Here is a 20884-nt window from a genome sequence, read left to right as displayed (position 1 = left end):
CCGGGGGATAGTGAGCTTAGTTAGCGAGCAGGGCTTGGAGTTTGATGGCATGTGGGATCGTCCTCTTGTGGGATGGAAGGCCTTTTGGAGCAGCAGGTTGTGAGAGACAACTGCTTACGGGGCCGACCCGACCATAGTATGCATTGGATATAGCTCGGGGTCTGGTAGTAAAAGATGTTGGCACGGGACAAGCTCCTTACAAACCCAAAAATGCACTAAGTTGTAGTTGACTACGTGAGTTAGGTCCGTCAATGCTCCAAAATTGGCTACCGACCTTGAGCCCACGACCCCATGAGCACCAATCCTTGAAATAGGAGAGCTATACCAAGTAAACCACGTAGGTTGCTTGTGTAAGAGCTCCAAAAGTAGGTATTTAATTTAAATATTGCAGTCAAGCCTCACTAACACCCCCCCCCCAACTTAGAGAATTTACTAAATATGCTAATAACATCCAATTGAAGAGCTTAAGAGCTCTATCAAAAGCTGGAGCAGAGGAGAGAAAAAAACCATGCAAAGGGATTATGAAAAATGATTAGAAACAAACTTAACTATAATGCCATAAAATGGATGCAATAAAAGCTTAATGATGAGCACAAATCAAACATTAGTTAGAGTTTAGGGAGGATTAGAGAGAGAAGCATTCATGGTGTTAACATGCCAATGACAATGTTAAAACATATTACCCATTTTCACACTAAAAACTGATTTACCAATGACATGTAGATCAATCTGATGCATTGTTTCTTTAGTCATGATGCATGTTTAGGCTCCTTCGTCCATATAAACTTTGCTCACATTTCTTCCATGGATCCATGCATCTACAATAGGCAAGACATCTTCTACCTTATGAAGTTGAACCACATGGGCACCAGGCATTACCTTCACTAGTTGCACACTTGTTGGGCTATGCCAATTCCTTCAAATCCCATAGCTCAATAGCAAAAGCTGACCATATGCTATATCAATCCTCTTCTTCTTTAAAACCTCCAAAAGATTGTAGGATGTTTGTTCTTGACCCAACTGAAAATCTCCATTTTGATCTTCTTTCTTTATGCTTTCATCTTTGCTTGCGACTTTCCTCTTTCTTCCCTTTGCTATGCCCTTTGCCTCTCATCTTTAAGCTCTTGTCCTCTTATTCGCCATTATGTCTACTTCTTCATCTTCGTCACTTTCTTCAACAACTTCCGAGACTCCTAAAAAATTTGTTGTGGTTAAGCTTGACCTCCATCTCCATCTCTATTCTCTACATTTGGACCTTGCCTCACGTTAATCACATAAATTCCACCTTGTTGTTGTTGTGAAAAAGGATATTGAAGAGATATACGACCACTCTCTCCACAACTATAACATTGAACATGATCCATGTGATTCCTTTGTTGTTGCCTTGCTCCTTGTGATCATTGAACCTAATGTTGAATAGCCTGTGTAACAAGATTCAATTTTTTGATTTGCTCAGTTAACCTTTGCACATCTTGATGAAGACTAGCTTGTGCTCTAGCTAGTTCAATTCCTCTTGGAGCATCCACATGTTGCTCTCTGCATTCATGTCAAGTGGAAGAGGTTTCGCTTATGAACTTCTCTCATCAAACCATTGGAGATCGTCCAAGCTTGAGATGGAATTACTAATAATTTTTAGTGACAATAGGTAATTAATGTCATCTAAATTTATTTCGGTAGACAAGTTTTAAGGAGGTGCTCATGATGGTAGAATAAAAAAAGTTATAAGAGAATCACAGATAAGCTTAAAACACCTTAAAACATAATAATTAAAATGAGGATTAAGAAAGATTGGTACTAATAGCTAAGCAAAGCTTAATTAGTCAGCCGTGAGCTATGATTCCATGTGGAGAGAGAGAGAGAGAGAGAGAGAGAGAGAGAGAGAGAGAGAGAGAGAGAGAGAGAGTTTGGCACAAGGCAAAGAGCACCACAATGTTAATGACTAGATGGAACCATGAAAATGTGTACATGTGGTGGCTTATATAGCCTCAATGATGTGCACGTGACATCACTGATTGGGTTAGTGAATAGTGACAGGTGGAGAGATCTAAGCTGGAGAGGTATCCCATAGAGCAAACAGTAAGATCCTAAGCCGCACGATCTCTCACAAAAATTTGTCAAAATCGGTGATTGTTATCAACGCCTCTCAAAGGTGAGCAAAATGTGCACATGGGTGGAGCATCAGGGATTTGAATCAACCACCTGGGCTTTGGCAACACGATAGCCTAACCACGTAGGCGCATGCTTTTTCGTGCCCCCTATGCCCATTTTTAATCCTAAAAAGTGAATTTTGACGGGCAATAGTAAACTAGGACAAAAAGGTAAACTTGAACACGCCCCAATCAAATCAAACGACCGAGTCTAGCTCGCATCGCGTGCGCTTAGCTCTACGCCGTAGATCCCATGACACCCCGGGGGATTTAGTATAGAGGTGTTCCTGCCTGTTGATATTGTACTTTATACAAGGAGGCTTATGGTCACTCACGCCCATAGGTGCTTGTACGCTTTGCACCCTAATTGTGCCATTGCCGCTCCAGCTCGGTTGCTGCGCACCTCCAACGTCCTTACGTATAGACGCATTTTCTGTCTTCCTCAGCGACCTTCAGGTAACGCTCGTGCAATGCGCGAGTGTGTGCGTTTGTGAGAGAAAAAGCTTATTGGATTCGTCCAGTTCAAGAAGATTGACGTAAGAGCTTCATGGATTGATGGTTTTCAAGAAATTGCTCTCTCTCTCTCTCTCTCTCTCTCTCTCTCTCTCTCTCTACTGCGCAACTTTGCATCTGGTATAAGGCGCAAGAGTCACGATCATCAGTTTGCGGTAGTTCCTTCTGCTAGCTGTGAAGAATCTCCTTCTCTCGACAATCTCATTCATAACCTCTGCTCTGAGTATGAGTGGTTACTGTGCTTAGTCCAGTTGTTCTGTATTGGAAGAAAGTTTTACGTTGATCTGTTCCGTCTTACTATCTGTTGAAAGTTTTCTCATTTGGGCTCTTGTTTGTTCTCCACCAAACGTTTTATTACCTGTCTCTTTACCAAAGGAATTTGTCTGGCGGATGAACTTTAGTTATCTCACTTTCTATATAGATAAGTACAAGATCTTTCTTTTGGGTTTGCTATTAACTCAATGCTTGGTTGTCGGAAACACAGGAGGGCCACATTACTTCTCGGTCGCGTCAGTGCAACTTTGTTCCAAATCAATGGGGGCCGATGTGGTTGTGTCTCCACCGGCTGCAAATCTGGATCAATCCAAATGCACAGTAATTAAGTCGCCATCGGATAATCGGGACTATGAGCTAGTGCATCTTCCCAATGGTCTATGTGCACTTATCATTCACGATCCAAAAATTACAGATGACAATGATGATTCTGAAGAAGATGATGAAGAGGAATATGACGAGGAGGAGGATGATGACGATGACGATGATGAGGATGATGATTTTGAGGATGTTGGTGATTGTGCAGATTGTCTTAAAAGTGGGGTTTGTGCTATGCACAATGACAATTCATCTGAGGATGGAAATAGAAGAATTCATGACTCTGGATCCACCAAAAAAATGGTATGTTTTGAATCAAATAATTAGTCATTTTCATGTATTGTATCATTTTCTTAGAAGGTTGATTTCATCTTGTTATCTTTTGACATGAATTTTGACAGCTGCTGTTATTATTTACCACTTTGATGATTGGTCTTTTTTTTGGACACAGTGTATGGTGATAATCACCATATGCTGTAAGTAGTGTAGCATTCTATGGATCTTCGAGAAGCATTGCTATGTAAGAGTGGAAGCATCTTATGAAGCTTGAAAGAAGCGACATGTTTCAGATGACTATGGATTTGAACCTTGTGTATATCTAGTGGACTCCATATCCTTGAGATAAGCATGTTGAAAGAAGAGTGGATGCCATTTGTTATATTGCATACGTACATCAAGCATGTTGGCTCGTCTCAAAAGCTTGTTTGTGAGCTTTGGCTCCCTCCTCTTGTGAGATGTCCTTGTAATACTTTGTGACATACTGATCAGCAAAGGGGCTTAGCAATTTCAAGGCTTACATTAAACTATACACGGCTACATGGTTGCTTGGGAGTACTTGCCCGTTTTGGTGATGTGGACTTACTGAGCTAGTTGTAGGATGCTGTTGCAATCAAGGATTGCAGGAGTATTGGACATGGGCTGTTGTGAGGCTCTAGGGCAGCCAATGCTGTAGCAAACTTGGACATCCCAAGTCAAGATTCTACCGCAACACAGCATAGATTCACTTCAAAACAGTTAACAATTCACAATTAGGTCGACACGACCCGACGTAGTTTCGTGCCAAGAGGTATTGGTCCCAAAGACTGGCGCCCCTTTCGGTATTTCTTTTATACTAATCTGTGTTCAAAGTACAAAGAGAGCGGGCAGGTGCTCACTCTCAGACTCTGCGTTCAGATGCTCTGAGAAGCGAGGCCTTGCCCACTTATTTAAAGGTACAAGGGATGCCCAAAAGCAAAGCCCCAAAAGCATTAAACTTAAAAGCTTTCAATTTAAAAGCAATTGTCCTAAAAGCTGTCCAAAAATCAGCCAGCGCTTTTTTCTTGCAATCTGGGAAATGCCACGTCAGCCTATCAGCGTAGATTGCGCCACAAATCCCGCTGCGTTTTCCGGGCTGGCAAGTCAGCCTGTCGGCGCCATTTTCGGAGGTTCAGCCACGTGTCACTGGCAACTACATCATCAGTTTGTGACATATCCCCCCTCTTGAGAGAAGTGTAATCGTCCTCGATTATGCCTGCAAAACAGATAGAGGCCATAAACTGTCTTAGCAAACACCGACTGTTACTACCAGCGCACTAGGCACAACTTGACAGTTACATCACCAGACATCACAGGATTTTACATGACAAATCACATTCAAATTCATTCCAAATCTCAGACCATGATTAATTGACAATGTATCTAGCAATCGCATCTAGATCGAGTCGGGACCTCACAGATGCCCTATTAACTAATCCATATTGCAATCATGTTTATAGAGATTTACGAGACCGAAATGCTACAGTCATTTCGTCTATCAGTTCCTGCACTCAAACAAGTCAAGTATAAATCAATTCATTTTCGGGAATTCTAGTTCATAAAGTCATACAGCAGAATACTGTCAGCTCAACAGTATACTTGAAACCCAAAGGGACATGAGCGACTCTATATCAAAAATCGGGGTAATCAGTTGACAAAGGAGCGAAGTGACTCCCCTCTTGTGCAAACCCGAGCAGCACTAGATTCACCATGCTGAAATCGGGGTTCTATCGGAGTAGACTATGCTAAACTGAATGTTTCAAGGTAAAGTTCCACATTCTGAAGAGTATCTGCTAGGTCCTCCTCCTCCATCCACGTCGCATCCAATGTAGGATAGTTCTTGAATTTAACCAAGAACCGCCTAATCACTTTACCTTTAATCTTTCTATCTTTATGTGCCAATATCTGTTCTGGGACAAGTATCTCCTCGCTTTCCTCCACTTCCGGTTGCTCATCTGGCTCCCCATCATCGGGTACATTGCCTTTAAAAGGCTTCAAGAGACTCGCATGAAAAGCATTGTGAATTCTCCAAGTATCGGGCAGTTTCAGTCTAAAGGAGACATCATTTATCTTTTGTTTTATCTGGAAAGGTCCATAGTATCTCATGCCAAGCTTTGGAAAAAGCCGCTCCTTTCCCTTTTTCTTTCTCATGGGTGCCTTCTCAAATTGTAGGAGCACCCAATCGTCTTTCTTTAATTTCAATTCGTGATGGTATCGATCTGCTACCTTCTCGTGTCTTTCCTGAGATTTTACTGAAGCCTCCTGAACCTTGGCAAAAGCAATGTCCAAGTCCCTTGTGTACTGGTCGGCTTCAAAAATCTTATCTTTCGTGCTTAGGATGGGTGGAACCTTCGTAGCACCTTCAATAATTTCAAATGGTGCCTTCCTCGTCGAAGAGTGGCTCATGTTATTGTAGGCAAATTCCATCAACGGCAAAAACTTTTCTCATTGAGTCTTCTGATCAGAAATGTAAGACTTCAATAAATCCAGTACGACTGAATTTGCAATCTCAGATTGCCCATCTGTCTGCGGGTGGAAAGATGACGAACTGAAACCGTGTGTCAATGTTCTTCCAAATAGCCTTCCAAAACAAACTCGTGGGGGATCTTTGTTAGAGGCTATTGTCTCAGGCATGCCATGTAATCTGAATATCTGGGCAATGAACAGTCTCGCTATATAATTTGGCTTGACTGTTTTTTTTAGTGGAATGAAATGAGCTTGCTTGCTAAATCTGTCAATAACAATCCAGATACCACCATGCCCACTCTAAGTCTTCAGGAGATCAAAAATGAAATTCATTGCAATTCTTTCCCAGGGGCGGGTGGGAATGGGTAAAAGCTGTAACAATCCGTGTGCGTTATGCCTGTCAAACTTGACCTTTTGGCATACCAAGCAACTGTGTCCAAAATCGTCCACATACTTCCTTGAGTCTTGACCAATAGAATTATCGCTCCACACCTTTCAAGGTGGTGTCAATGCCGCGGTGACCCGTAAATGGTGGACAATGACATTGAGCTAGAACCTTTTCCCTTAGAACCTTTTTGCCTCAACGGCTATGTAACGCACAACATCGTTTTCTTCATTAAGTAGCCATCCCGAACGGAATATCCCACTACTACCTCCCGATTCTGTATACGACTGAATACATAAGATTTATCTGGATCTGTGGCGAACCGATCGACCATGTCCTCGAAGCTTCTATGATGAATCGCGGAAATAGCCAAGACTAACGGCTTCTGAGACAAAGCATGTGCCACCAAGTTCTTCTGTCCCTGTACATGGACAATCTGGAAGTGAGACTGTGACAGGATGTTAGCCCACCGCATCTGCTTTTCCGAAAGCTGCTTCTGTGACAAGAAGTAGCGTAAACTCTGATGATCAGTGAAGACGGTAAAATCGACTCCGAGTAGGTAATGTGTCACAAATTGCTGACGTGTCAAAGCCCTGAAGAATGGAGTCAACTTGCAGATGCCAGCCGATGGGCCTAAACCCTAAGAGAACAAGTACGCCTTTCTTTGCAACTTGTATCCATTTCTCGGCCTCATCCACCTTCTTCTGTGTCTTCGTGATCACATCCACCCACGAGGATGTTTTTGCCTCATGTTGCTTCTCTTCCTCCTTGATCTTCTGTACCTGTCTCTTGATGACTTTGAGTTCCTCTATCATTGAAGGCTGGATTTCTCCTTCTTCAAGTCCACCAAGTTTCAGCAAGCTCGTGCTTGAGGGTTGAAACCTCCTCTTTAAGTGCTCGTGAGTTCGCCTCAAGTGCTTGGATTTCCTCGTGAAGGTCCTCTATGTAACAAACTGCTGACGTGTCAAAGCCTAAAGAATGGAGCAAACTTACAGATGTGGCCGGGGAGCCTAAACCCTAAGTAGAACAAGTAACAAAAGAAGTGTCACAAAGTGATGATGTGGTTGCCCGAGAGTAGAAACCCTAACCCTAAATTCTGCCTGAAACCCTAATTCTGTTGAAACCCTAACCCTAAAATCAAAAACCCTAATTCTGCTGAAACCCTAACCCTAAAATAAAAAACCCTACAAAGAAGAAGCAGAAGAAGAAGAAGAAGTTTTACATGCTTACAAAGTCTTGACGAGTGGCCTATTTTTAAAGAAGAGTTCCCACCAACTTATGGGACCCCGTCCGATGGGGCCCAAGTGACATAAAGGCATTAAAAATAAAGCAGAACACACTCAAAAGACTTTGCACATCAAAATATGATGATGTGGCACCTGTACGGACGTCCCGGAATTCGCAGCGGATTTTTAGGGAAATCCCGAAATTTTAGGAAAGTGATTTTTTGGGGTCAGTTTTTCATATTTGATGCTTTTAGGCTTTGGGCCTTTAAATATGAGCCTTGGGGGCCCTCTTTGGCACTTTTTAGTGCGCAGATTGCAGAGCAGGTGCTCCTCGGTTGTTGTACTTTGTGAATCGGCAGTAATATAAAGAAATACCGAAAGGGGCGCCAAGGTTTGGGGCCAATACTCTCTGGGGTGGAATTCCGCCAATCCATATCGCGTGTCGTCTCTCTCTCTCTCTCTCTCTCTCTCTCTCTCTCTCAGATCAGTTATTGAACAGTTGTTATTGAAGTGCTAAAAGTTTGTTCAGTCTGTTCTTTTCTATTGGCACGTGGTGACCGTCGTGTGACAACTGCTGACGTGTCAAAGCCTAAAGAATGGAGCCAACTTATAGATGTGGCCGGGGAGCCTAAACCCTAAGAAGAACAAGTAACAGAAGAAGTGTCACAAAGTGATGACGTGGTTGTCCGAGAGCAAAAACCCTAACCCTAAATTCTGCCTGAAACCCTAATTCTGTTGAAACCCTAACCCTAAAATCAAAAACCCTAATTCTGCTGAGACCGTAACCCTAAAATTAGAAACCCTACGAAGAAGCAACGGCAGAAGAAGAAGAAGAAGAAGAAGTTTTACAGACTTACAAAGTCTTGACGAGTGGCCTATTTTTAAAGAAGAGTTCCCACCAACTTATGGGACCCTGTCCGATGGGGCCCAAGTGACATAAAGGCATTAAAAATAAAGCAGAACACACTCAAAAGACTTTGCACATCAAAATATGATGATGTGGCACCTGTACGGACGTCCCGGAATTCGCGGCGGATTTTTAGGGAAATCCCGAAATTTTAGGAAAGTGATTTTTTGGGGTTAGCTTTTCATATTTGATGCTTTTAGGCTTTGGGCATTTGAATATGAGCCTTGGGGGCCCTCTTTGGCACTTTTTAGCGAGCAGATTGCAGAGCAGGTGCTCCTCGACTGTTGTACTTTGTGAATCGGCAGTAATATAAAGAAATACCGAAAGGGGCGCCAAGGTTTGGGGCCAATACTCTCTGGGGTGACGTCCCGGAATTCGCGGCGGATTTTTGGGGAAATCCTGAAATTTAAGGAAAGTGATTTTTTGGGGTTAGCTTTTCATATTTGATGCTTTTAGGCTTTGAGCCTTTGAATATGAGCCTTGGGGGCCCTCTTTGGCACTTTTTAGCGAGCAGATTGCAGAGCAGGTGCTCCTCGGCTGTTGTACTTTGTGAATCGGCAGTAATATAAAGAAATACCGAAAGGGGCGCCAAGGTTTGGGGCCAATACTCCCTGGGGTGGAAATCCGCCACTCCGTATCGCGTGTCGTCTCTCTCTCTCTCTCTCTCTCTCAGATCAGTTGTTATTGAACAGTTGTTATTGAAGTGCTAAAAGTTTGTTCAGTCTGTTCTTTTCTATTGGCACGTGGTGACCGCCTGACAATGGTATCAGAGCATCAGGCGTGTGCTTTTCTGAAAGCATACCGGTCCTACAAATGAGCAGACAGAGCTATTGGAATTATTATGTGAGGTATCTTCACCCGGACTTATTAGCCACTCCCACCCATACTTCATTGCGCATCGGGCGCGCTCCCGTCTCACGGCTCATGTCTTACAGGGCATAAGCCAATTAAGATCACTTACAAGAGAAGGATCCAGATTTGTTTCAAGTCACTGTTTTTCTCAAAAGCAGTGCCATGCAGGTGTTGATGTCTACAGCTACCAAGCAGCATACTCCAAGTACTTGGCAAGCTTTCAAGAAAAAAAATAAAAATTTGCCCGAAGTTATATTGTTTCTGACATCTTCCTTCAGAGTTCAACTTCTGGCAGATTGGGGTATCCTGAAATGCTTGCCATGGAAACCCTAGCAGATTATATCTTGAAATTTCTTGACATCTCTCAATAGATGTCTCTTCTTGAGTTGATAACCTTGGAGGTTCGGTGTGATTGCTATCTCTTGAGACTACCATCGTCGCCAAAGCAACAGTGTTTGTCCAAGAGCTGACGGACCATGCTGTGCTCGGCTACGAGCTCATGGAAGGAACCTAACCCTAATTTTTGGTGCAGGTTTCAAGATGGAAAGTCAGCCGACTTTTCGAGCTCGATTGATGTCGAGATTGCTTTGTTTGATCTTATTTGGTGATCCTGTTTGGAATTTGTTTGAAATGGATGGTATCTGTTTTGAACGTGTTTTGGTGTCGATTTGAATTGTTTGACTCTCGTTTGATATTGGTTTCAATGATTGGTGATTTTACTTCCGGGTGGAGAAGTGAGAAATGATGTTTGAGAATGCTTGTTTATACTCATGGCCCGGACCCTTGTGGTTATTTGCGGGGGGAGTATTGAATGATTGAAAAGTGCTGTTTTTTTTTTTACTCATGGCCCGGACCCTTGTGGTTATTTATGAGGGGAGTATTTTTGTTGTCACTCATGGCATGGACCCTTGTGGTTATTTATGGGGGGAGTATTGTTGTTGTTACTCATGGCCCGGACCTGGATGGTTATGCGGGAGGAGTATTAAGAAGTCTGAGCAGTGGTTACTCTCAGCACCTCCAAATGACGCAGGCTGCGGTCTGGGGGGCGTTTGGTTGTAAAAGGCCTCTATATCTCATGGCCCGGACCTTTTTAGGTTATTTGCGGGAGGAGTGATGAGGGAGTCGTTGAACAGCTCATGGCCCGGACCTGGATGGTTATTTACGGGGGGAGTGTTCATCGGCGGCTTTATGTTTCTATGTCTTATAACATGCATATGTAAGCTCAAAAATGTACTTTGTGAATCGGCAGTAATATAAAGAAATACCGAAAGGGGCGCCAAGGTTTGGGGCCAATACTCTCTGGGGTGGAATTCCGCCAGTCCGTATCGCGTGTCGTCTCTCTCTCTCTCTCAGATCAGTTGTTATTGAACAGTTGTTATTGAAGTGCTAAAAGTTTGTTCAGTCTGTTCTTTTCTATTGGCACGTGGTGACCGCCGTGTGACACTCTATCTTCTTTTTCCATTGCTTGCCTTCATTGAAAAACATTTGGAGAAGGCTGGCCTTCTCCATCCACCTTCCTTTCGTCTCCGTTTTCCATTCCTTTATATCTTTTTCCACTTGTGTTATCCGTTTGTTTGTGGCCATGAACATTGCCTTCATTACCGTCGTGCATGTTGGTGACGAACTATTAGTGATTTCATTGAGAGAGAGAAGAAGAAGAAGAAGAAAATTTTTAACGTCGTGGGAAACTATCCCAAGAGACCTCAAAGATCTATCTGGGGAGAGAGAGAGAGAGAGAGAGAGAGAGAGAGAGAGAGAGAGAGAGAGAGAGAGAGAGAGAGAGAGAGAGGGGGGGGGGGGGTTTACATTTTGTGATACAAGTGGAGGGGTTTACATTTTGTGATACAAGTTGTCCCCTCCTTGCTATGTATGCTAATCCAATCTCTTGCTTTTTCCAGCCAAGCAGCCCCTCTACTTGCAATAAGCAAGCAGCCCCTTAGCTCAAATCTTTACCCTACGTAATGTAAAACTCACAGTAACACGGAACGGGCGGAACGGGGGCATTTCGTTCCATAAGGGCGTTCCGAGCAAGGCCGACCGGGAAAACGGCTACAGGAACGGGCGGACGTTCTGGTTCCGGAACGTAACAGGGGAACGGCGTTCCAGCCGGGCGGAACGGGCCGGAACGTTTGGCGGCAGTTTTTAAAATTCGAATTTGGGCGGCAGTTTTTGGAGCGCCCATTTTTGGGATGGTTCACACTAGAGGTGTGTATGTGTTGGGGGGGGGGGGGTCTTCACTATTTTCTCCTATAAAAGCTAATCCACACCCCTCACAATTTCATAGCCCTCACTCTCCCGCATTGCTACTTGAGTCTTGAAGCGCCACTCTCTCCCTCTGACCCTCCCTCTCAAGCTTGAAGCTTGAAGCCACTCTCACACCCTCTCTCAAGCTTGAAGCTTCAAGCCTCTCTCACCCTCTCTCTCAAGCTCGAAGCCACAAGCTCTCAAGGTTGAAGCTTCATCCCTCTCGCAACTTGCAAGCTCCATTCCAATTTCCTTCATCGCATCCCTCTCTCAACTTTCAAGCTCCATCCCTCCATCCCTCTCTTGAGTTTCAAGCCTCAAGTCTCGAGTCTCAAGCGCCATTAATATGGCACAAGCTTCCGCATCAAACGAAGGTCCCTCGGTTGGTAAGAGAGGAAAGAAGGATGAGCCTTCATGGTGGGATGAGGTACACTTTGAAGTCTTGGGCAAAGAAGGCGGTGCAAGATCATGGACGTGCAAACTATGTGGATTTCAATGCAAATCCGGGACAAGCAAGGTTCGAGCACATCTCCTTCACATAGTGGGGGAGCAAGTGAAGCTTTGCAGTAATGTGATGGCCGAGAAGAAGAAGGAGCTTGAGATCAAGGATGCCATCATAAGAGCCAAAGCAAATGATCGACCCAAGCGGAAAGCCATTGACCCCAATCACTTGGTTTTTCCTTCTTCTACCACTCATTCGCACGCTTCCGTTGGAGGTAGTAGTGCAGCGGCTCAATCATCATTTCAAACGAGCACTCCCTCTCATCCCACCCATCGTCAACAAACTCAAGATTCGTCATGGGATCCCAAAAAGGAGGAGGACGTGGATGCTGCCGTTGCCCGCTTTTTTTATCATGATCATATCCCTTTCATAAAGGCTCGGTAAGTTCCAAGTTCTCAATGCTCTTTCATATCATGACCATAACTAGTATGTTTGTTTTCTAATTTACATTGTCTTCTCTTTTGACCTTTGTGACATGTACATTGTATAGGTCGGACTACTTCAAGGCAATGTGCACAAGGATTGGGGATTACGGACCACGCTACGTGCCACCCACTTCAGAGGCCCTCCGTACTACTCTTCTTGATAGAGAGAAGGCCGTTGTGGAGATGGCAGCCGTAAACATGAAGCGACAATGGGCCAAGTATGGAGTGACACTCATTGCAGATGGATGGAGCGACACAAGGAGGAGATCCATTCATGGGCTTGTGGCTTATTGCAAGGGAGAGATGTACTTTTCCCACTCACATGACGCCACAGAAACAAGGAAATCCGCCGATGTGCTTGTTGGAGAGTGGGCGTCTGCCATAGAGATCATTGGCCCAGAGGTGGTGTTGCAGCTTGTCACGGTGGGCAGCCGGTGCCATTTTGGAGGGCATGTATCCCCGCATCAAAGTGTCATTTTGTATGGCACATTGTCTCAACAACCTTTTAAAGGATATAGGGCGCCTACCTTGGATTGAGCCTCTCATTACAAGTGCGTCCAAGCTAGTGTCCTTCATCAACAATCACAATCTCCTTCGTACTGCATTCTTGAAGCGGTCAGGGGGCAAGGTTCTCTTGAAGTATTGTGAGACCTGCTTTGCCTACAACTACCTAATGGTTCATCGCCTGTGCGAATGTCAGAGTGCAGTGCGGCAAACCCTCATAGTACGGAGTACACTTCCTCATCCTACGCAAGTTCAGTCGCAGGGATCTTATGTGCAAGCAAGTCAGAGGATCCCCAGTTTTGGGAGTCACTAAAGACTATAGACCAAATGGTACAGCCGGTACTCCACTTGCTTCGAGTAGTTGATGGCATGCAACCTTGCATTGCCAAGGTTTATGAGGCCATGGATCGCATGGTGGAGGCTCTCCAAACACTTAAGCCAGATGCAGATAGGTTTGAGGAGATTAGCTTGCTTTGTCAGAGCAGATGGGACACCTATGCTTCCCCTTTCCATGGTGCGGCTTTTGTGCTGGATCCAGAGTTTCAAGGTGCAGGACAAGAGCATGATGGGGAGGTGACCAAGCAATGGAACGAGATCTTGACTATGTTTCACCCTGATCGAGAAGAGCGCCGCAAAATCAAGGATCAACTTGCTATGTACAAGGATATGCGAGGATCATTTGGGCTTGCCGATGCCCAAGTTGATCGCACCAAGATCTCCTCAGTTTTGTGGTGGCAGGACTATGGCTCAGATGGGCCAGAGCTTCAGCGACTAGCTATCCGCATCCTGAGCCAAGCGGTTAGCTCCTCTTGCTTGGAGCAATTGTGGAGTGTTTATAGCCACGTTGCATCCAGGAAGAGAAACCGACTTGCAGTGGAGAAAGCAAATGATCTTGTATTTGTGAGTGCAAACTTACGTATGCTTTGCAAGTCGGCATCCAAAGTATCAGATCCCTTTCTACAGTGGGAGATGGAGGCAGAGGCGGAGATACTTGGGGAGGGTGGATCTACAGAGGTTTTACATGAAGTGGATGATGCGGATGAGCCTGTTGGGGATGAGGATTGGGATGACATCCATGATCTCCATGACACCACTACAGATTGGCAGGCTGGCTCTTCTGCCACTGGTCCTTGAGCCTTGGCCCTTGACATGTTTCCATTATGGCATTTTGGCATCTATGTACTGAGCTCTTGAGTCCATAGTGGCTAGTCTTTACTCTTGAGCCTCGACTCTTATCTTTTCTCAGTGCTTACCTTTTTATAGCGCCTTGGCTGGCCTTATAAGCCACACTTGAATTTATAGTCATAGTCTTTTAAGTTTTTACTCCGTCTTTCTGTCTAGTGAGCTCTTCAATCTTTTCACTTCCTAGATAATGTTATTTGTGATGCGGCTAGTATGTTATGAGGTGTCTACAACCCCGGTAAATTGAATTTACATCCGCAACCACTAACACGCGTCGCGCACAAGCGACATGTTGAAACTTAAAACATGCTTGAACATGATTCTAATTGTGCAAGTAGGTGTTAGAAGCTTGGCTTATAGTTGTTTCCTAACTTATAGGCTGTTTTTAGGCTAATTTCAGCGTTTTTTGGTGGACCGTTCCGGCGTTCCCGTTCCGGTCCCCGCCTATACGTTCTGGTACCGTTCCGGAGCCCCCCGTTCCCGTTCCCCGTTCCCGTTCCAAGTAACTTTGGTAAAACTATAGATTCAGCTTGCGTAATATTTGAGAGTGTTGAAATCGTATGACCGGTTCTTGCTGCGCCAACTTCGCAAAGGTCTAATGACTTGCTGCGCGAACCCTAAGTGATGCGCTGTTTGATTTGCGAACCCTTTTGTGACCTGATGTTTGTTGTGCCATGAACCACACACACAGAGAGAGAGAGAGAGAGAGAGAGAGAGAGAGAGAGAGAGAGAGAGAGAGAGAGAGAGAGAGAGAGAGAGAGAGAGAGAGAGAGAGAGAGAGAGAGAGAGAGAGAGACTCATGGGCTCCGATTTTGGCTTGAGAGGGGGGCGCCTTGGTTTCTATTCTTTTTTTTATTAGTAGGCTGCCCACTTATTTAAGTTCGCAGTCGGATAGTTTTAAAAAATGGTGTGAATCTGTGTAAACTTTAGTAAAATTTATGAAACAATGCTAACACAAATAGACCCTAGGCATCCCTGGATGCAATCTCATGCATAGATGCAATGCAAACATAGATTGCATCGTAGGAAAGATGTCACAAGACGGGCACCACGTGCCAATATAGACTGAACAGACTTTTAGCACTTCAATAACAATTGAATTGAAAGAGAGAGAGAGAGAGAGATGACACGCGACACGGAGTGGCGGAATTCCATCCCAAAGAGTATTGGCCCCAAACCTTGGCGGACCTTTCGGTATTTCTTTATATTGCATCAACTCAATACAAGCCGGTACTTCAAACTCTGCACCTTCTCCAGGAAGCATGCCAGAGAATGAGCCCTAACCTCATATTTAAAGGCCCTATGCCCCAAAAGCAGTTTACAGTAAAAAGCCCAAACTCAAAAGCATTTGGTTCGAAAGCAAAGCCAAAAAGTTGCCAGAGTAAATCACGGAATCCGTACAGCTTGCCACATCATCAGCCAACGCAAAACGCAAAAATCTGTACAGCCTGCCACGTCATCACGTCAACGCAATTTTCGGAAATCTACCACGTCATCAGTTTTTGTGTGTGTGTGTGTGTGCAGGTCTTGCTTTATTTTAATCCTTTGTCACTTGGGGCCCCATCGGACGGGGTCTCCATAAGTTGGTAGGACTTCTTCCTCTGTTACTTGTTCTTCTTAGGGTTTAGGCCCCTCGGCCGACATCTGCAAGTTGACTCCCTTCTTGAGGGCTTTGACACGTTAGCAATTTGTTACAAAAGCATCTGCATTTCTGGAAAGCACTCAACTCGCTTTTTAGAAAGCATTTGCGTTTCTTTAAAGCTTCTTAGAACCTATCTTTATTCATGTGCTTGCATCTTTATGCATAATTGCTACTTAGTTTGGATTTCCTTCTCACACCAATAGAATATTTCATATTCGATGCTCCCTTCACCCATCCTGCGGCGCATTGAGAATACCCGTTACTTGGTCTCTCCTAGCGAACTTACGGAACAACTCCTTCGCGATGCTTTATGTCACCCATTATATGACGCACCAGAGATGTCTATTTCTGATGGCTTTTATCAGGTCTTGTAGAACTACGGTTACAAGAACTACGGTTTCTAACTTTAATATCCTAATTTCATTATATAGAAGTTACTCAGAGAATAAGAAAATAGTCAATTTAGCAATAGCCGACGTGGCAAGTTCTTGATTGGTATTTGCTTCCATTGTAGAAATAAAACGTGCAACAAATGATATACCTCAATGCATGGACTGACTCAACTCTATGGAGATTACCGCCATGTCAACTCTTTAGGCCGAAGCACCTTAGGTGTAACAGGCTTGGACATTGAAGCAAGTAATCAATAGCAACACACAAGCAGAAACTGCAACAACTGAACTTGAATAGAGAGAGAAGAGAATTGACACGAAACGGTGGAGTTCCGCTTCCAGATGCTTGGCCCCTAAGATTGGCGTCCCTTTTGGTATGTCTTTCTTTATTGATGGTTCGCAAAGTACAACATCTGGGAGCTCCTTCTCTATAGTCTCCGTGCTGTAGAGTGTTAGAGAGGGCCTTCAAGGGTAATATTTAAAGGTCCAAGGCCAAAAAGCATCAGATATGAAAAGCTGGCACCAAAAAAACATCTACCTAAAATCCGCTGCCAATTTCGGCACGTGAACTTATCTTCAGGCTCTTTAAACATGTCCTCTTTTCATTGGAATGCCACGTCGTCACAGTTATGACATATCCCCCTCTCGAAAGAAGAGTAATTGTGAAACTGGCCCGTAGGGCGGTAGGCGTTGGCTTTCACCCGAAATTCTTTACTTTAGACACACACACATAGCACTTTGAAAAGGAGACCTGTAACGGGAATTAACACTTAATCACACACACGGCTCGGAAGCTAGAATGATCCGAGCAGACACCGACAACCTGTAGGCCCCAAAATTGGCGCCCCTTTTTGTATTTCTTTATCCTTTATCAAAGGGAATAACACCTGTGATCTCCCACAAGCTGCCCCGCACAATCTAGGCTAAGAAACACCTGTTCTGGCCCGATTTCGGAAGCAAAACTGTACTAGGACGCTTCATAGTCAGTATCCCCACGCAATAGGTGACTTTCCCGACGCATACGGACACTTTGCAAAACCTGGCGAGAGAATCTGCAGCACATTGAATTCTCTGTTTTCTGCCCCGAAAATGCGCCAGTTCACCTGTACAGCGGTCCCCTTGCGTCCCCGAACGTCCAGGGGGTATTAGGGTCCGTTTAGGGCCGAAACCCTAAACCTGCAAACACAGCAGGCTGTAATTCCCTGTTTTGGGCTCCGTTTCGCGTGCCGGTCGCATCAGTAGCAAGACCTTGAGCTCCCGCACCTGTAGGGCTACTTGCCCTTCGAATCGGACGAGATTTCTGGCGTGAAACCTCTCCGAATTCACCTGTACCTGCGGGGGATTAGCCGCTAGCTAATCCAGTACCTGTGTAAGAGGCTCTTGCCTCGGCAATCGCGCATGAACCCACATAACTGTACATTGGTCAAATGAAAAGCCCACTAGTGGGGCATAACATACTGCTCGAAGGGGAGAGAGAGGGCAGTGCGTAGCGTGCAGGGCATCACTCCTGGCACCGCACTGTACATAAGAGGGAAAGGAAGCACTCCATAGCTCTTAACCTGTGACAGTTTGCAAAAAGAGCCTCTCCCAGCTTAAAATTCAGCGCCCTTTCTTTCTTGCATTGGAAAGTGCACAGAAATGTGCCACTTGGCGCATTTACAAGCATTTTCCCGTTTCGGGCTCGCCGCTTAAAAATATCATGACCGGTTGCCCAATTGACTTCGCGGCAGAGTTGTAAAATGTTCCCCTAGTCATACCGGAGGTAATGACGCGAACACATTTCAGGGCCCAAAATAGTAGTTCCCTAAATTTTAGGAGATGCTTCCGTTGGGCTCCCACTGGTCTTCTGACCATCTATCCTCATTGGGACCGCATCCAAAAGTGCAATGTGGCCCAACTATCGGATACTTTTTGTTGGTGATCCCACCTTGACTTTATGCCTTTATTGAGTTCACTTCCTAGTATCCACCAACTTGCTAAGTGCGACGGAGGGACCTATATGATCTTGCTCTGAGCCTAGACATCTTCTTACCATACGAATTCCAGTGCCGACCACTTTCCGTCTGCGGGTGAATGTACCGTTCACATTAGCCATACAATGTCCGACCGTTTGCTACTTCAAAAAGAGGGTCTCAAAACAAATAAAATAAACCCCATTGGAAAGAAACCAACAACCAAGGTTAGCAGTTGCCACATCTTTGTGACATGGTTAATAACTGCCACGTCCTCGTGACAAATTGCCCTCCATTATGCATGCAAAACAGACAAAGGACAAACGAGCTCAATAGACAATGACTCTACGCTCCCATGCACCAAACTGCACACATCTAGCACTGGCACAAAGACATTAGTCATTGAACAATCACATCACATTCACATCATTATCTCCGTCGAGATCTTATATACGAATCATGATCATTGTAACTTATTTAGCAATCACATACAAACCACATTGATCTGTTCATGGATGTCTTGATCTACTAAATCTCGTCACTAAAAGATTCACATCCTTTCTCACACTTCGGGCAGACATGCCAATGACCATCCCCACAAGGTAGTGCATTTACATAGCATGTACCCCACAAATCAATCACTTAGTTCACTTTGAATACTCAAATGCAAAGAGTCAATCTAGTGATGTCATCTAGTCCAGAACTCTTGTGTAGCCATCTCATCGTTTTGGAACGCTTGATGCACTAACAACAATATCCAATCATCTCATCCAGATAGAAACCTTGATACACTAGAATGACATTCTTGACTCACCTGGCTATCACATCTAGATCTTATCGATCTCTAGCAGATGTCTAGATGCACTAAATTCATCAGACCATTCATTAGACAAAATGCTGTAGACATTTCACTCTTTTCAATACATAATCTAACGATACACACATGAAAGAGCACATGTAAACAAGTTCAATCTAGGAAATTTCCAATTCAACTGACATCTTTTCATAAAGTCATTTCATAGAGTACTCTTTGAATTTTGCTTTAAACAATTTCTCCGGATCTCTTTCAACAAGTTGCAACAAATGTTAGGTGCAGTGGAATGATTGTTTGCGCTTTGCTCAAGACGAGTGCTCCGAACTATGCTCAAGGGTTCCTTTTAGTCCTTATGGAAGGGAGAGCCTTCCGTTCTTAATGGAAAGTGCTAACAAAGTGAATGGACACCGTGCGTGCAAGTGTATGAGACTGAGAGATAGAGAGAGAAGAGAGATACGACACCAGAGACGTTGTAAAACCCTCCTCCGAAGGCCCCACTCTCGTCGGCGAGAGTGGTCTACTTATGATTGCACAAAGGCGTACAATGATGATGCATGGACTGATGCAACTCGTGACTATGTCGGTGACGACGATGAAGACTTAATGGCTGAAATCGATGCTCTTCTATCTGCTGTCCACAAGGAGTCTATGGCTGAAAATTTGGGACCTTGGAGTGCTGAAAATGACTGTTTTGCTGTTGTTCTTGTGGCTAAAAAATCCCTGATGTGGCTGCGTTTTTAGGGCTGATCTTCCTGCCCAAAAATGCTACTGTCTGCAGTGGCCTAGGGCTGAAAACATACACTGTTTTACCTGCTGAAAATGACTGATGCAGCTGCATTTTTAGGGCTGAAAACGCTGATGTGAAAAAGGCTGGGACCTGCAGCTTGGATGGCGATCACAAACGCTAGAGGATAGGGATCTGCTGCGGTCAAGGACTGCTGAAAACGTAGGCAGAGGTGGAGTCTGGCGATGGCAAAAACGCTAGGGTTGGGAGGATTGCCGGTGGTAAGGTGCTTGATGGGGGTTCTTGCTGAGAAGGTGCCTGTTGAGCGGAAAGCTCCTGCTGCCTCTCTGCCAGAAAGTGCTAACTTGGATTTGCTTATATATTAACTTAGCAAAATTGGCCTACCTACTTTTGTTGGGAAGTCACTTAAAAATAATAAGTAAAAAATACCAAAATTAGGGAAAATAGGCTAAATGCACTGAAAAATTCCCCTGATTGAATTTGATGGATTCTGAAGGGAATACTGATGATCATGCTGTGCAACCGGAGGATATGCATCTACACTAAGTGACTGGGCATGCACGGTCTACGAATAGACTCACAAAAGTGCCAGATCACTTCTAAACTAGACTTGACTGGACTGACTGAACCCTGATCATGTTGTAGCTTGTCCACGGACACATAGGGTTAGATGTGTCACGTGACATCCCCTCCTTTTCAAAGTGTATGGCGTCGAGGGAGATCGCCAATAGCATCCGGAATCTTGGAAGGGACTCTTCGCCGGCCCACTCTGATGTGTGGGTCATGCGGTACTTGAACTTCATAAACGTCTGCAACGCTTGCTTCTTTGGGCCGTGCCGAAAGCGACACAAAGTCTTCTGTGGCTCGTTCAATGCTTCAACTTCGTCTAGAGACCTGCTTCTTCCGTCTTCAAGAATCTCCATAGCTGAAAATTCTTGAAACCATTTCCAACACAAAACCATGAACATACCCATTCCATGTAAAGTGAAGGAAAGAAATCTTGTCTTCTCGAAAGACTGTGTATGCAATGTAGATGAACATAGAGACGGAGTGACAACCCGTTCATCAAACACATGCAAACAATGAGATCGAATCTTTCGC

At 44.5% G+C, this 20884-nt stretch overlaps 1 protein-coding gene across 3 annotated transcripts in view; it reads left to right on the top strand.

Moving 5' to 3' along the window:
• The first annotated feature begins 2446 nt into the window (after positions 1-2446).
• Positions 2447-20884, top strand: part of LOC147453785 (Insulinase (Peptidase family M16) family protein) — a 56439-nt gene continuing 38001 nt past the window's right edge. For all 3 annotated transcript variants that reach the window (XM_086515879.1, XM_086515880.1, XM_086515878.1), the window contains exons 1-2: positions 2447-2603; positions 3145-3554. In XM_086515879.1, coding sequence (XP_086372005.1) covers positions 2471-2603; positions 3145-3554 — 543 coding nt within the window. In that variant the 5' untranslated portion in view covers positions 2447-2470. The remainder of the gene's footprint in view (positions 2604-3144; positions 3555-20884) is intronic.

The sequence above is a fragment of the Adiantum capillus-veneris genome, chromosome 7, assembly GCF_014529385.1.
Source record: "Adiantum capillus-veneris isolate H3 chromosome 7, ASM1452938v2, whole genome shotgun sequence".
Classification (NCBI taxonomy): Eukaryota; Viridiplantae; Streptophyta; class Polypodiopsida; order Polypodiales; family Pteridaceae; genus Adiantum; species Adiantum capillus-veneris.
This window is presented reverse-complemented; position numbering and strand designations above follow the sequence as displayed.